Source organism: Eschrichtius robustus, chromosome 17 (assembly GCF_028021215.1).
Source record: "Eschrichtius robustus isolate mEscRob2 chromosome 17, mEscRob2.pri, whole genome shotgun sequence".
Taxonomy (NCBI): domain Eukaryota; kingdom Metazoa; phylum Chordata; class Mammalia; order Artiodactyla; family Eschrichtiidae; genus Eschrichtius; species Eschrichtius robustus.
Window position 1 is genome coordinate 67,718,056 of NC_090840.1, and position 15,855 is coordinate 67,733,910.

Below are 15,855 nucleotides of genomic sequence, written 5' to 3' on the forward strand. Positions count from 1 at the left end.
TCTCCTCCCAAGCTTTGGAAACTAAAAGATAGCTCCGCTAGATATAATCCAAAGCTACAGAAGGGGTTTTATCCGGATCTATCAAAGTTCTTGAAGAGGTAATAGTATGAAAATACTAGATAAATTTAATGTGGCATACAATATCACTGTAATAATAATTTTTTAAAACCCATACTCTTCCATTCGGGGATAAATGTCACCTAGAATAGTACTCACTCTTGTTTCTCAAGAAGAATTAATATCCAATTTTTGAGTCCTGCAATCAATTATATTCATTTTTAATTTGCAGATAGGTAACTTGAATTCATTTACTTTTATTTTCTGCCACCACAGACATATATCTATAACAGAGAAAATTATAGGTATTTTAAAGTTTAAAACATTTGAAAAATCATTAGCATTTAACAAAGAGTGCTTGCATTTGGTTAGTTCCTTAGGAGTTAGAGAGAAGGATTCTTTTGCTCTATTACTGTCTTTGTTATTTCAAACAATTCTGCTTCCATCCTTTCAGTTTGAAGAGTTTAATTAGACCATAAGCAACCAATAGCTCAAATGTTACAGAATCTTCTTGAAAGAAATAATATGACTCTGTCATCTATTTGAAAATGGCTTGGCTGAAAGCTAAAACCATTATAATTACATTAAAGTTAAAAAAAACCCCACAGTAATTTCCATGAACAGGCAGGATTTATTTCTGTGTTTCAAGGATAGATTAATACTAGACACTACCAAAGTAATGAGTTACACTAAGAGGTATAGATGAAAAACATGAACGTCTCCATAGATGAAACAGCAAAAAGGCAAGATTCAGCATTCATTCCTGGTTGAAAAAAAATGCCCAGTAAAAAGTCAAGAATTTATTTTTTAACAGAAAGAGACAATATATCTCAATCTAACTACTAGCAATATACTTAATGATGAAATATTTGAGGCATTCCTTGTAAGATAATGGTTTTAAAACTCCTGGCCTATATAATTAAACACACACACACTCACACACACACACACACACACACACACACACACACACACGGGGGTTGCAATTGTCAACCTGGAAAATACAAGAGATTAAATTGAAAAAATATAGAGTAAGAGTTCAGAATGGTGGCCTACTATAAAATAAACATAAAAATCACTATCTTTTCTGAATTAAAAAATAATCAGGTTTCCATTCACAACTGGAATTAAAAAATTAAGATAACTAGAAATATACCTTGAGATGGAAAAAACGATTTTACCCATGACACTGAATCAGAAACCATAAAGAAAAAGATCAAATCAGATGCCTTGATTAAAAAAAAAAAATCTTGACCCAATAAAACAAAATTGAAAGGTCAAAAACAAACTTGAAAAACACTGCAGTATATATGTTAAAATTAATAATATATAAAGAGTTCTTACAAATCAATGAGAAAATGGGTGAAATATATGAACAGGTATTTTATAAAAAGTATAAGTAGCTAACAAACACAAAATGTTACATTTTACTGATTATAAAAAAAAACAAATTAAGATGATATTCTGATAATCACATTTTACCTGTCAAATCAGGATATGTTGAAAGCAATGAACCCCTGTGATGATGGAAGTGATGTGATTTGGTACTCATATAAGATGCTGATAGAAGTGGCAATCAGTATAAGACATTATGTACCTATGTTTTAAAAACCTTTAAAAAAAACATCTTGTTTTACCCAACAGTTCTACAATTGGGAATTTAGCCAAAGAAATCAATAGTCATGTATTCAAAGAGATGTGAATAAGGATTGTCATTGCAGTGTTACATGTTGTAGGGAAATTTAGAAACAATCTAAATTTCCAAATAAAGCTAGATAATAAATAAGTTGCGATATTGCCATGCATATTGTAACAGGACATTTATGTCATCAGCAAATATTCGCACATACTCTTTGCTGTGCTTTCTTGTATTTTCTAATTTTCTATGATTAAACTCATTATTTTTGTATTCAGAGTGAGAAAAGATATTTTAAAGTGAAAAGAAAACGATATGAAGTGTGATACTTTAGAAGCATTTTCCTAAGATGCTTCTACCATGTCTGATTGTCTGTGTGGGCTGAAATCCTGGATCCTGAACTCACTATCTATGTGACTTGGGGAAACTCTCTGTGCCTCATTTTCCTTATCTGTAAATCAATATTATAATCATACCTACTTCAAAAAATGCCCTGGATAGAAGAAAACTTTTGAGATGTCTTAATTTCTGAGGTAAAGACTCAGAATTTCTCCTCTGTAATGGCTTGCAATAGAATTGTAGTCAAGCATTTGTAGACTGGCCTTTTAAATTAACCCCAAACATTCACACTTTCCCCCCTCTTCTTTCCCTCCGTCCTTCCTACCCTCCCTCCTTCCTTCTTTTCCTTCCTTAATTTCCCCCTTTTTTATTTCTTTCATCTTTTCTTGGAGCTTTTCTTTTATTGATATTCTAATGAAAAGGATGATCTTGGAAGAGTTTTAGATTCACACATATGGAGAAAAAATTTATAAGAAAAGATGAAAAGATCAAGGGTTATTCAGCCCAATGAAGTGAAAGCTCAGTGGTGATTTAATAATCGCACAAAGTGGTTTTTCAAATGCTCCTTGATCACTAGAAGAATCGTCCTGTATATCTATACTTATGACTGGCAAGGGAGTTGTAACTGTCTGATTATAAGGCTCATTTCAGGCCAACTTTTGGAATTTATCCATCTGGGAAATTCATTGTGCTATTTTTGCCTTACAAAAGAGTCACAGAGCACCTTCTGAACTTCTCGCCCAAATATTTCTAATAATTCTCTTCATTTACAACATCTTCTCAAAAATCTTTCTTTTATCAGTGTACATTTTAGAGTGAAATATACAATGCCCTAAGGAATGAGTTACTTCCTGACAATACTAATACATGTTGGCTTGTTTGTCTTAGATGACTGCATATAATTTATTTTAAGTCTTCTCAAAATATCTCTGTGTTCTCTGTTTCTAGGACTGATGTTACATCCCATGTGAAAAGCAGGAAATAAAATGAAGATTTTTCAGTGCAAGATGCAGCACTGGCTGTTTCCAGCTTTTTTGGCAATTGCTTATTTTTGCACCAATGTCCAGGGTCAAGGTAATGGAAAAGTTGAATATAATCATTAGGGTCTGGGAGTCTGGCCATATTGGTTCTGATTATCATTTTTTATTTTATTTACCTTAAGAGTGCTTCACTGGTTCAGCTGTGATTTTAGGCAGGGTCATATGTTGGCTTTTACTCAGTTTTACTAACTGTTTACATTGTAGAAATGTGCCACAACTTTGATGAAGGTTACGACCTCACCAGTGACTGAGCATATTAATTTTGTGGCAGTTGGTTAAACAGCTCATTTTTAATGTGCTTCTGAATATGTCATACAAATTTAATCAGTAAAGTCAAATTTTCAAAATCAATTATGTTAATAAGGGGCTATAAGGTGTGTATATATGTATCTCGATCATGCCTTGTCTCTTAAAAAGACTGTCAACAAAATATTTCTGCCACTTCATACCTGGGTGACAGGAAGTGGGCATCCTGGGAAGCATCGAGTGGAAAAGTATAAGAAGCAGAATGGAGGCTTCAGTCTAGTCAGTTCTAAGAGGGCCAACTGATTCTATCTGCACCCCAAGTGTCTTGACATTGCAAGGAGGGCAAAGAAGTTAACAACAATCAGGATTCCTAGGTTAAAGATTAGAAATCTTTGTAGCACCTTCTACCCAGGCTTTTGTTCTTTAAATGTGGTCTGAGTTTATAGCCCACAACGTCTTTTCAGTCAATAGGCCAACCTTCTGAACCTCCAGGAGAAGTAATGAGGATAACATTGACCATGCCCGGATACCACAGATCATGCCCAGACAACACGGACGGTGCTTTAGAACCCATAGTGGCATTGGCTTCAACTGAACTACTTGAGGAAATAAAGTGTGTAGCAAAGGCAACAACCAAATCCATCAATATTCAACTTGTTTTTAAAACAATTTACAAATGGTTTATATGACTACAGTCCCATTACAACAACTAGCAAAAAACAATACCACCATTTTCTTTTATCAATGGACCCCCATCTATTGCCTAGATATGCATAAATATTCTATAATCATTAAAAGAAAATCTTGGTTAGACACAAAGTTTATATTTCCTTTAGGTTTTTGCTTTTAGGGGAAAAACATTGAAAAGAAGATATGTTACTTAAGAACGAAACAGACCTGAGGTCACAGGTTTGAACTTCAAAGTTAGCTCCTTTTTCCCTGTATGGAAGACACTGGGACTTGTGCCAAAGCAAAGGCAGCAAGATTGACAGAAACACTGTAAGTGCAGTGGAGAAATAATTATTCTTATCTCATGGAACAAAAATGTGTGTACATTTAATACCAGAACCATGATTTTTCTTTTTGCAAGCACAAAGGAGGTGCTTCAATACATATACTTAACTCTATAATAAATATAAATGCTTGCATGAACTTGACTCAAACGTTAATTTGTGTCAGTTAAAATCTTTAAAGACAAAAATTAAGTGTAAAGCTTGATTTCTGGCACACACCAAGAACCCAGAGCGAGCCAACAAGCTCATCTTTTCTATAGTGAAGTCAGGCTTCCTATGTGGGATACGGCCAATTACAACATTTGTGAATATATAAACATCCCAAACAGGGATTTCACAAGAAGACCAAGGAGGGTCCAGTTGTTATCTTCTTCGACTGCAGGGTTAGCCTTGTTACTGAAAGAACAGGGGTATTTTTATTTTGTTGTGCTGTATTTTTTGAGAGGGAAGATTCTCTTTAAGCTCAAATAATTTAAAGGATCATGAGAGATTACTACAAGCAACTATATGCCAATAAAATGGACAAGCTGGAAGAAATGGACAAATTCTTAGAAAAGCACAACCTTCTGAGACTGAACCAGGAAGAAATAGAAAATATAAACAGACCAATCACAAGCACTGAAATTGAGACTGTGATTAAAAATCTTCCAACAAACAAAAGCCCAGGACCAGATGGCTTCACAGGCGAATTCTATCAAACATTTAGAGAAGAGCTAACACCTATCCTTCTCAAACTCTTCCAAAATATAGCAGAGGGAAGAACACTCCCAAACTCATTCTACGAGGCCACCAACACCCTGATACCAAAACCAGACAAAGATGCCACAAAAAAAGAAAACTACAGGCCAATATCACTGATGAACATAGATGCAAAAATCCTTAACAAAATACTAGCAAACAGAATCCAACAGCACATTAAAAGGATCATACACCATGATCAAGTGGGGTTTATCCCAGGGATGCAAGGATTCTTCAATATACGCAAATCAATCAATGTGATACACCATACTAACAAACTGAAGGATAAAAACCATATGATCATCTCAATAGATGCAGAAAAAGCTTTCGACAAAATTCCACACCCATTTATGATAAAAACCCTCCAGAAAGTGGACATAGAGGGAACTTACCTCAACATAATAAAGGCCATATATGACAAACCCACAGCATCGTTCTCAATGGTGAAAAACTGAAACCATTTCCACTAAGATCAGGAACAAGACAAGGTTGCCCACTCTCACCACTATTATTCAACATAGTTTGGGAAGTTTTAGCCACAGCAATCAGAGAAGAAAAAGAAATAAAAGGAATCCAAATCGGAAAAGAAGAAGTAAAACTGTCACTGTTTGCAGATGACATGATACTATATATAGAGAATCCTAAAGATGCATCAGAAAACTACTAGAGCTAATCAATGAATTTGGTAAAGTAGCAGGATACAAAAGTAATGCACAGAAATCTCTTGCATTCCTATACACTAATGATGAAAAATCTGAAAGAGAAATTAAGAAAACACTCCCATTTACCATTGCAACAAAAAGAATAAAATACCTAGGAATAAACCTACCTAAGGAGACAAAAGACCAGTATGCAGAAAATTATAAGACACTGATGAAAGAAACTAAAGATGATACAAACAGATGGACAGATATACCATGTTCTTGGATTGGAAGAATCAACATTGTGAAAATGACTCTACTACCCAAAGCAATCTACAGATTCCATGCAATCCCTATCAAACTACCAATGGCATTTTTCACAGAACTAGAACAAAAAATTTCACAATTTGTATGGAAACACAAAAGACCCCGAATAGCCAAAGCAATCTTGAGAAAGAAAAACGGAGCTGTCGGAATCAGGCTCCCTGACTTCGGACAAAGCTACATTAATCAAGACAGTATGGTACTGCCACAAAACCAGAAATATAGATCAACGGAACAAGATAGAAAGCCCAGAGATAAACCCACGTGCATATGGTCAACTTATCTTTGATAAAGGAGGCAAGAATATAAAATGGAGAAAAGACAGCCTCTTCAATAAGTGGTACTGGGAAAACCGGACAGCTACTTGTAAAAGAATGAAATTAGAACACTCCCTAACACCATACACAAAAATAAACTCAAAATGGATTAAAGACCTAAATATAAGGCCAGACGCTATAAAACTGTTAGAAGAAAACATAGGCAGAACACTCTATGACATAAATCACCGCAAGATCCTTTTGACCCACCTCTTAGAGAAATGGAAATAAAAACAAAAATAAACAAATGGGACTTACTGAAACTTAAAAGGTTTTGCACAGCAAAGGAAACCATAAAGCAGATGAAAAGACACCCCTCAGAATGGGAGAAAATATTTGCAAATGAAACAACAGACAAAGGATTAATCTCTAAAATTTATAAGCAGCTCATGCAGCTCAATATCAGAAAAACAAACAACCCAATCCAAAAATGGGCAGAAGACCTAAATAGACATTTCTCCAAAGAAGATATACAGATTGCCAACAAACACATGGAAACATGCTCAACATCAGTAATCATTAGAGAAATGCAAATCAAAACTACAATGAGGTATCACCTCACACTGGTCAGAATGGCCATCATCAAAAAATCTCCAAACAATAAATGCTTGAGAGGGTGTGGAGAAATGGGAACCCTCTTGCCCTGTTGGGGGGAATGTAAATTGATACAGCCACTATGGAGAACACTGTGGAGGTTCCTCAAAAAACAAAAAATAGAACTACCATACGACCCAGCAATCCCACTACTGGGCATATACCCTGAGAAAACCATAATTCAAAAAGAATCATGTACCACAATGTTCATTGCAGCTCTATTTACAATAGCCAGGACATGGAAGCAATCTAAGTGTCCATTGACAGATGAATGGATAAAGAAGATGTGGCACATATATACAATGGAATGTTACTCAGCCATAAAAAGAAACAAAATTGAGTTATTTGTAGTGAGGTGGATGGACCTAGAGACTGTCATACAGAGTGAAGTAAGTTAGAAAGAGAAAAACAAATACCATATGCTAACACATATATATGGAATCTAAAAAAAAAACCAAAATGGTTCTGAGGAACCTAGGGGCAGGACAGGAATAAAGATGCAGACATAGAGAATGGACTTGAGGACACAGGGAGGGGGAAGGGTAAGCTGGGACGAAGTGAGAGAGTGGCATGTACATATATACACTACCAAATGTAAAATAGATCGCTAGTGGGAAGCAGCCGCATAGCACAGGGAGATCAGCTTGGTGCTTTGTGTCCACCTAGAGAGGTGGGCTAGGCAGGGTGGGAGGGAGACAGAAGAGGGAAGAGATATGGGGATGTATGTATATGTATAGCTGATTCACTTTGTTATACAGCAGAAACTAACACCATTGTAAAGCAATTATACTCCAGTAAAGATATTAAAAAAATAAAATAAAAAAAACTCAGAGAATTTCACTGCAATCATTCTCATAGAAATCAAATCTTGTAGGCAGAAAAAGAATGTTTATGTCATTCTGTCAGACTCACTGTTATCAGGTAGTTAAGAAATTTTATTTCATAATATGAATATGTATTAAAGGACTAATTTTCTGCCCTTCCTTCCTTCCTTCTTTTCTTTCACTTCAGTTCAACTCAACTCAACTGAAATCTTTCTAATGGAATACTCTCATTAATTTCTTGAAACACTACTTTTTACAAAGGAACACTGAAATGAAGATCTTCTGTTCTTCCCTACTCACGATCACCTCCCTTCTCACTTTTCTTTTTATAAATTTATTTATTTATTGGCTGAGTTGTGTCTTTGTTGCTGCACGCGGGCTTTCTGTAATTGCAGCAAGCAGGGGCTACTCTTCGTTGCAGTGCGCGGGCTTCTCATTGCGGTGGCTTCTCTTGTTGCGGAGAACGGGCTCTAGGCACATGGGCTTCAGTTGTTGTGGCTCATGAGCTCTAGAGCGCTGGCTCAGTAGTTGTGGCACACGGGCTTAGTTGCTCTGTGGCATGTGGGATCTCCCGGACCAGAGCTTGAACCCCTGTCCCCTGCATTGACAGGCAGATTCTTAACCACTGCACCACCAGGGAAGTCTGCCTCTTGCATCTCTAACAGTCTCTTGGTTTTCTTCCAAGGAACGACACTCCCTCCCACACCACACGGAGCCTTGGCTGCTGTATCCACCAGACTTCCTCTCTGGGCTAAGGGGTGTGAAAATGACTCAAACCAGTCAGGCCAACTCTCCCAAGAATCTGAAACTTGTGTCCAGTGATGGAAGGATGGAAAGTAGCTCCAGTCATTTCACTCCAAAGACATGCCCTCAGAAAAAATGGTCACTAGTTCCTAGAAACTGTATCCAGAGTGTTCCCAGATTCCTATACTTTCAAAGCTTATTTAACTTTTACTGTAATTATATGACCTACTTCATTATCTACCAGTAAATACATTTTTTGCTTAAATTGGCCAGAGAAAGTTTCTTTTATTTGCAACCAAAAATCTCTGACTGTTAGAAATGGAGCCGTATGGGCACTGAGAGTGTTTTCCCCTTTAAAACATAGTTTAGGGTGCTATACTGGTGGAATAAACTATTATATTTATTAAGCAAAAAACCTTCAAACAGCAGAGAAGTATTTGTATTATATTTCCAAGTGGTCTTAAAAACCACAAACAAATAACAGAAGACCTTAACTTTTTATCACAGTCATTTTTTAATTAAATGTATTGGTAAATGTATTAAAAGTATTGTTTTATAAATAGGAGAAATTAAAATTTGAGGGAAATTTACTCTGGGATATGCTAGAGAGTTCTTTTTATCTTGCTTAGAATCTAAAATGTTATAATCTCATGATCTATTACAAAGATGGTGAAAACAGCAGTAAAGAAAATATTCTCAAACTTCCAAATATATTTGACTACTAATAACAGCAAAAAGTATGGGTAAATGTGTTAACACAGAGGTCTTTATAAAGTGAAACCTAGCCCCTATGCAAAGTCTCAAATGTATATGCTTTGAAGTTTGTAAGTGACAGTTACTTTATCTTCAGTGGTTCCTTTTTGTAACCATCCAAAACAAACACTGCTAGAACCAAGTATAGATTTACTGTGAAGTTCTGAGACAGTATTGGTGCCACCATTCTGTCATGGTATACATGTTTTTTCCCTACAGCCAACACACCATTACATTCTCTGTGTTCCAATTCATTTAATAACTTGTCTTGAAAAGAAAATACTGGAATAATCCAGATATAAACAGTTATTTGGGCCAATGGAGGTTCACATTCTCTGTAGAGGGAAAGTTAAGAATTACATGGAGAGACTAAGAGGTAAAGTGCATTAGGCTGATTAGGAGGGGAGAGTTAGTTTCCTGTATACCTTTTAATACTGGCTGTATTAGTTCTCTATTGCTGCTGTAACAAATTATAACAAAGCCAGTGCTTAAAACAAGAGGGAATTTTTCTTCCCAACTGATCCCTATGTGTTGCAGGAAGTAGTTGGAAATATGGTCATTAACTCCAGGTGTTTTAAAACTATTTGACCATACAAAGAGTCAAGTTCCATTCCTTTCCAAACAAGTGAGCCTCAGTTTGAAGGGAGTGGTGGTTCTTGCATCTGACTTTTCTACAGCCTTAAATTCCAAACATTAGACATTAGCACTCTTTAAACACTTTATCACATTTAGACTTCCTTGCTCTACTGATGAATGACTATTTCAGCACCAACACTGCCATTTTTTCAGGATTACCATGTTTATCTAGTAATGTCACTTTGCACACTTTATATATATTGTGCACTTATTTCAGAGGTTAGCATACTTTTTCTGCAAAAGGCCAGATAATAAATATTCCAGTCATTGTGGGCTATACGGTATCTATCACAACTACTCAACTTTGCCACTGCAGTGTGAAATAAGCCACAGACAATATGTAAACAAATCAGCATGGCTGTCTTCCAATAAAACTTTATTTATAAAAGCAGGCAATGGACCAGATTTGGCCCATGAGTGGTAGTTTGCCAACCCCTGACATACTTTATAAGAATTAGCAGAAATCAAAAATAAAAGTGCAGATCCCAGACTTCCCTGGTGACCTACTGGTTAAGATTCTGGGCTTTCACTGTGGAGGCCTGGGTTCAATCCCTGGCCAGGGAAGATCCCACAAGCTGTAAGTGTGGCCAAAAAAAAGGAAAAAAAAATGCAGATCCCAGTAATACAAATACTAGATTTCAAAAACTAAGTTCAATTAAAACAAAGCTAGAAATCATTAGAAATGCTTAAAAATACACTCCAGAAGCCTCTGTCAGGCCTTTAGTAAACTTTATACTGTGTACTCAGTTTTTAAAAAAAAAGAGCAAAAATGAGGACCTTACGATAAGCTTGGCCAAGGATGTCTACCAGCCCACTGGCAAGATTTGGCTCAGAAACTGGATGTGTTGTGTAACATTTAAAAACTTTTATTTTTAATTTTCTTCTATAAGTAATAAGAACCTATCTATAAATAGATTTTTCTCCCCAAGTTCCAGTCGAAGCCAAACAGTAATAGTTTCTCTGTTCATCCAAATGTTAGGTTTAGCCAACTTCCTTTTCTAGTTCAACATAGCAGTTCTTATGATAAATCCATATTTCCCCATAAGCCAGAGAAATGTAGACTCTTTCATTCATGCCAGATTGAGAATGGGAAGCCTGTGTTTCTGTTTTGCATGACTAGCATTCTCTACTAAGAGGTAGTAAAGGGCAAGTAGAGAGAGAATACTACTCTTAAGATTGTGTCCTTCAGTTCTCGCTGATTTCAGATGAGCGGAGAGTTTGTAGTGTTAAATTACTCATTCTTCTAGCTAAGTGAAGGGTGACTTCTTAATATAAATCTTCTCCTGAAGAAACAGAGCATTTTGTTTGAGGTCAGAGATTGTCGTGCACCAGTATGTGAATTTGGATGAATCTCTTAGCTTCTCCTTGTATCCCTTATATATAAAATTGGGATAGCAATGTATTTTTGTGAATATTAAATAAGCTTTTGAGATCATCCATTAGATGAAGTAAAAGAGGAGGGGAACAAACATTTATTGGCCACCTATCATAATGCATTATATCCATTATCTTCTTTAACATTTTCACTTATCCTGTGCAGAAAGTATTGCTGTCACCTTTTCTAAAGATAAGGCTTTGGAAGAAACAATCACTTGCTCAAGCTTATTCATCTAATAAGTGACAGAACTGGGAATCAAACTAATGTCCAAACCCCATATTATGCTACATACCTATTAAAAAGAATGTTTGTTTCCTTCCCCAGACTCTGTGTCCTAAAGTGGGAAAGAAAGGCCAGGCGTAAAAGTGGGTAATAAGTGCTAACTTTTCTGTTAAGCATTAAATTTTCTTTTGTGACAAACTAATTTATATATTATATAGTAAAAATCTTCTTACGAAAATATTTCTTTAGAAATTCTGGAGCATTGCTGTAGAGTTCCAAAAATATGTTTTGAAGTTTGAATGACTTACACAAAAAGTAATATAGACTGATCTATTTTGTTAACTATCGGGAAAGATTAAATATGCTGGGATGATTCATGACCATGTGCTGTGTGTCTTTCTGAAAGGTATAAATCAGCTACACAGGAAGAATGAATCCAAGTTTATAAAGCAATTATCTTTTATTATTATTATTATTTTTTATTTTGGTCCTTTACAATGTCTTTCTCAAAATGTTTTTAAATGAAGATCTTATTACTATACCATGTCTGTGATGACCTTAAATTATCATATCATAAAAAGTACTCAATTAATAAAGTGAAAAACCTAAAGGCATAAAACAGATCCCACTAGAGTAGATTACAAAAGTTTACGTATTCCAAGTAGAAAAATTCATCCTTGTAACATAATAAAATCATTTTACAAGGTTGGCTTCAATTATTAAGCTGGGCTAAGGTATTAAATTCTAACCCTAAGTCATAGTTCTTTGTCACAAGATCGGTACTACTTGGCAAATGCTTATCTCCTGAGTAAGAAACAAATGCTTTTGGGTTTGTGTTATTTTGCAAACTTATCAATTCATTAATGCAGTTGTAGAAAGAAAATGAAGTCTTGCATATTGTGATTACATTACTTTGGCTTTTCAACTTAACAGTGGAAGCTTAAAAGTTTCAACATTTAAACAATTTTTGTTTTTCCTTTTCAGTGGCTCCACCCACAAGGTTAAGGTATAATGTATTATCTCATGATAGTATCCAGATTTCATGGAAGGCTCCGAGAGGGAAATTTGGTGGATACAAACTTCTTGTGACTCCAGCTTCAGGTAAAAACACTCAACTGTATTTTTTAGAGTATTAGCAATTTTTTGCACACAGGGAACTAAAAATGTATTGTGCTAAGTGCTGCTTTAAGCTCATTTGAAAGATTTTGGTTTTATTTAATCTTTGGAGCTTGAAAACTTACCCTCTACTCAAGAAAATAATGTTCCCCAAATCTAAAGAATAACTATTGGACTCCCCATAATTTTCCTCAGGCAAAATTTTCAGACTATCAAGAATCCTCACTACCTCTGTTTCAACATGGATCAGTTCTTTTGGTCTACTGACAATTAAAAATTACCTCCAAAGTTTTAGCCTAGCCACAGCAATCAGAGAAGAAAAAGAAATAAAAGGAATCCAAGTTGGAAAACAGGAAGTAAAGCTGTCACTGTTTGCAGATGACATGATACTATACATAGAGAGTCCTAAAGATGCTACCAGAAAACTACTATAGCTAATCAATGAATTTGGTAGGGTAGCAGGATACAAAAGTAATGCACAGAAATCTCTTGCATTCTTATACACTCACTAATGATGAAATATCTGAAAGAGAAATTAAGGAAACACTCCCATTTACCACTGCAACAAAAAGAATAAAATACCTAGGAATACACCTACCTAAGGAGACAAAAGACCAGTATGCAGAAAATTATAAGACACTGATGAAAGAAAGTAAAGATGATACAAACAGATGGACAGATATACCATGTTCTTGGACTGGAAGAATCAACATTGTGAAAATGACTATACTACCCAAAGCAATCTACAGATTCCATGCAATCCCTACCAAACCACCAATGGCATTTTTCACAGAACTGGAACAAAAAATTTTACAATTTGTATGAAAACACAAAAGACCCCGAATAGCCAAAGCAATCTTGAGAAAGAAAAACGGAGCTGTAGGAATCAGGCTCCCTAACTTCAGACTATACTACAAAGCTACATTAATCAAGACAGTATGGTACTGCCACAAAACCAGAAATATAGATCAATGGAACAGGATAGAAAGCCCAGAGATAAACCAACGCACATATGGTCACCTTATTTTTGCTAAAGGAGGCAAGAATATACAATGGAGAAAAGGCAGCCTCTTCAATAAGTGGTACTGGGAAAACTGGACAGCTACATGTAAAAGAATGAAATTAGAACACTCCCTAACACCATACACAAAAATAAACTCTAAATGGATTAAAGACCTAAATGTAAGGCCAGGCACTATAAAACTGTTAGAAGAAAACATAGGCAGAACACTCTATGACATAAATCACAGCAAGATCCTTTTTGACCCACCTCCTAGGGAAATAGAAATAAAAACAAAAATAAACAAATGGGACCTGATGAAACTTAAAAGCTTGCGCACAGCAAAGGAAACCATAAACAAGATGAAGAGACACCCCTCAGAATGGGAGAAAATATTTGCAAATGAATCAACGGACAAAGGATTAACCTCTAAAATATATAAACAGGTCATGCAGCTCAATATTAAAAAAAACAAACAATCCAATCCAAAAATGGGCAGAAGGCCTAAATAGACATTTCTCCAAAGAAGACATACAGATGGCCAAGAAGCACATGAAAAGCTGCTCCACATCACTAATTATTAGAGAAATGCAAATCAAAACTGCAATGAGGTATCACCTCACACCAGTTAGAATGGGCATCATCAGAAAATCTACAAACAGCAAATGCTGGAGAGGGTGTGGAGAAAAGGGAACCTTCTTGCACTGTTGGTGGGAATGTGAATTGATACAGCCACTATGGAGAACAGTATGGAGGTTCCTTAAAAAATTAAAAATAGAATTACCATATAACCCAGCAATCCCAGTTCTGGGCATATACCCAGAGAAAACCAGAATTCAAAAAGACACATGCACCCCAATGTTCACTGCAGCATTTTTTACAGTAGCCAGATCATGGAAGCAACCTAAATGCCCATCGACAGACGAATGGATAAAGAAGATGTGGTACATATATAGAATGGAATATTACTCAGCCATAAAAAGGAACGAAATGGATTCATTTGTAGAGACGTGGATGAATCTAGAGACTGTCATACAGAGTGAAGTAAGTCAGAAAGAGAAAAACAAATATCGTATATTAACGCATATATGTGGAACCTAGAAAAATGGTGCAGATGAACCAGTTTGCAGTGCAGAAATTGAGACACAGATGTAGAGAACAAATGTATGGACACCAGTGGGGAAAGTGGCTGGGGTGGAGGTGGTGATGGGATGAACTGGAAGACTGGGATTGACATATATACGCTAATATGTATAAAATGAATAACTAATAAGAACCTGCTGTACAAAAAGATAAATAAAATAAAATTCAAAAATTCAAAAAAAATAAAATAAAATAAGCCATCATGGGAAATTTAAGAGGTTTTTGAACATTATTGTGATGCTAAAGGTCAAAATATAAGTTAGTAATTTGTGCTACCTCTAAGAATTCCCTATGTCTTGAAGGTAATTATTTTCCCTCCAGGTAATTAGTGTGTTAACTTTTTTGGATTATTTGCTGATAACACCAAACTTTTAAGTACCCCAAGCAGGTGTCACTGAGGGATTAGAACCTTAGAAGTGACTTGTGTGATCTTTGAACCAAACCTCGGCCTCATCCTTCAATCTTCTCTGCTACAGCACCCCTCAAAAGTAGACATCCAGCTCTTGTTTAAACACCTCCAATGACAAATAAAAATTGAGGATGAAAGCAGATGATTTCTCCATGAAAACTGGGTTTATTCTGTGGTGACCCAATGTCCTTACTGCAGTGGCCAAAGCCAATAGAACATTCTTGACACTCTGGTATCATCATGATCAAACATAAAATAAATAGAGTAAATAAAAGGAGTAGTAAATAATGTTTACTAGACACAAATAATGTCTAGACACAATATTTGTAGATGGTTTTGCACTACGAGATGTGTTTCAAGTACTGTTTATACCAGTCTTTCCCAAAGCGTTTTCCATGGTGTTCAACAGGATGCTAATAGCTATTATGCAATCAAATGGTTTAATGGTCAAATAAATTTGAGGAGTGCTGTTTTAAGCAGAGTTTAAAGCTTGTTTTTTTATTACAGGATTCTCAAAGCCTTTAAAATAATACATTCTCTGACTCTCAGTGAGGAATTCTAATACACAGAGTTTTTCTAAGGAATTTTTTTTAAGTGAAACACACATTATGAATGATTCATCTTGTGCACTTTGTAGTAGTTGAGCTTTAAATGATACAAGTTTCTGAAACCAAACTTAGCATCT

The 15,855-nt window shown here is 35.5% G+C and overlaps 1 protein-coding gene across 5 annotated transcripts in view; it reads left to right on the forward strand.

The window, feature by feature from the left end:
* COL14A1 (collagen type XIV alpha 1 chain) overlaps window positions 1-15,855 on the forward strand; it is a 242,711-nt gene that overhangs the window by 14,210 nt on the left and 212,646 nt on the right. For all 5 annotated transcript variants that reach the window (XM_068525322.1, XM_068525320.1, XM_068525323.1 and 2 more), the window contains exons 2-3: window positions 2,981-3,106; window positions 12,487-12,603. In XM_068525322.1, the coding sequence (XP_068381423.1) occupies window positions 3,019-3,106; window positions 12,487-12,603 (205 nt within the window). In that variant the 5' untranslated portion in view covers window positions 2,981-3,018. The remainder of the gene's footprint in view (window positions 1-2,980; window positions 3,107-12,486; window positions 12,604-15,855) is intronic.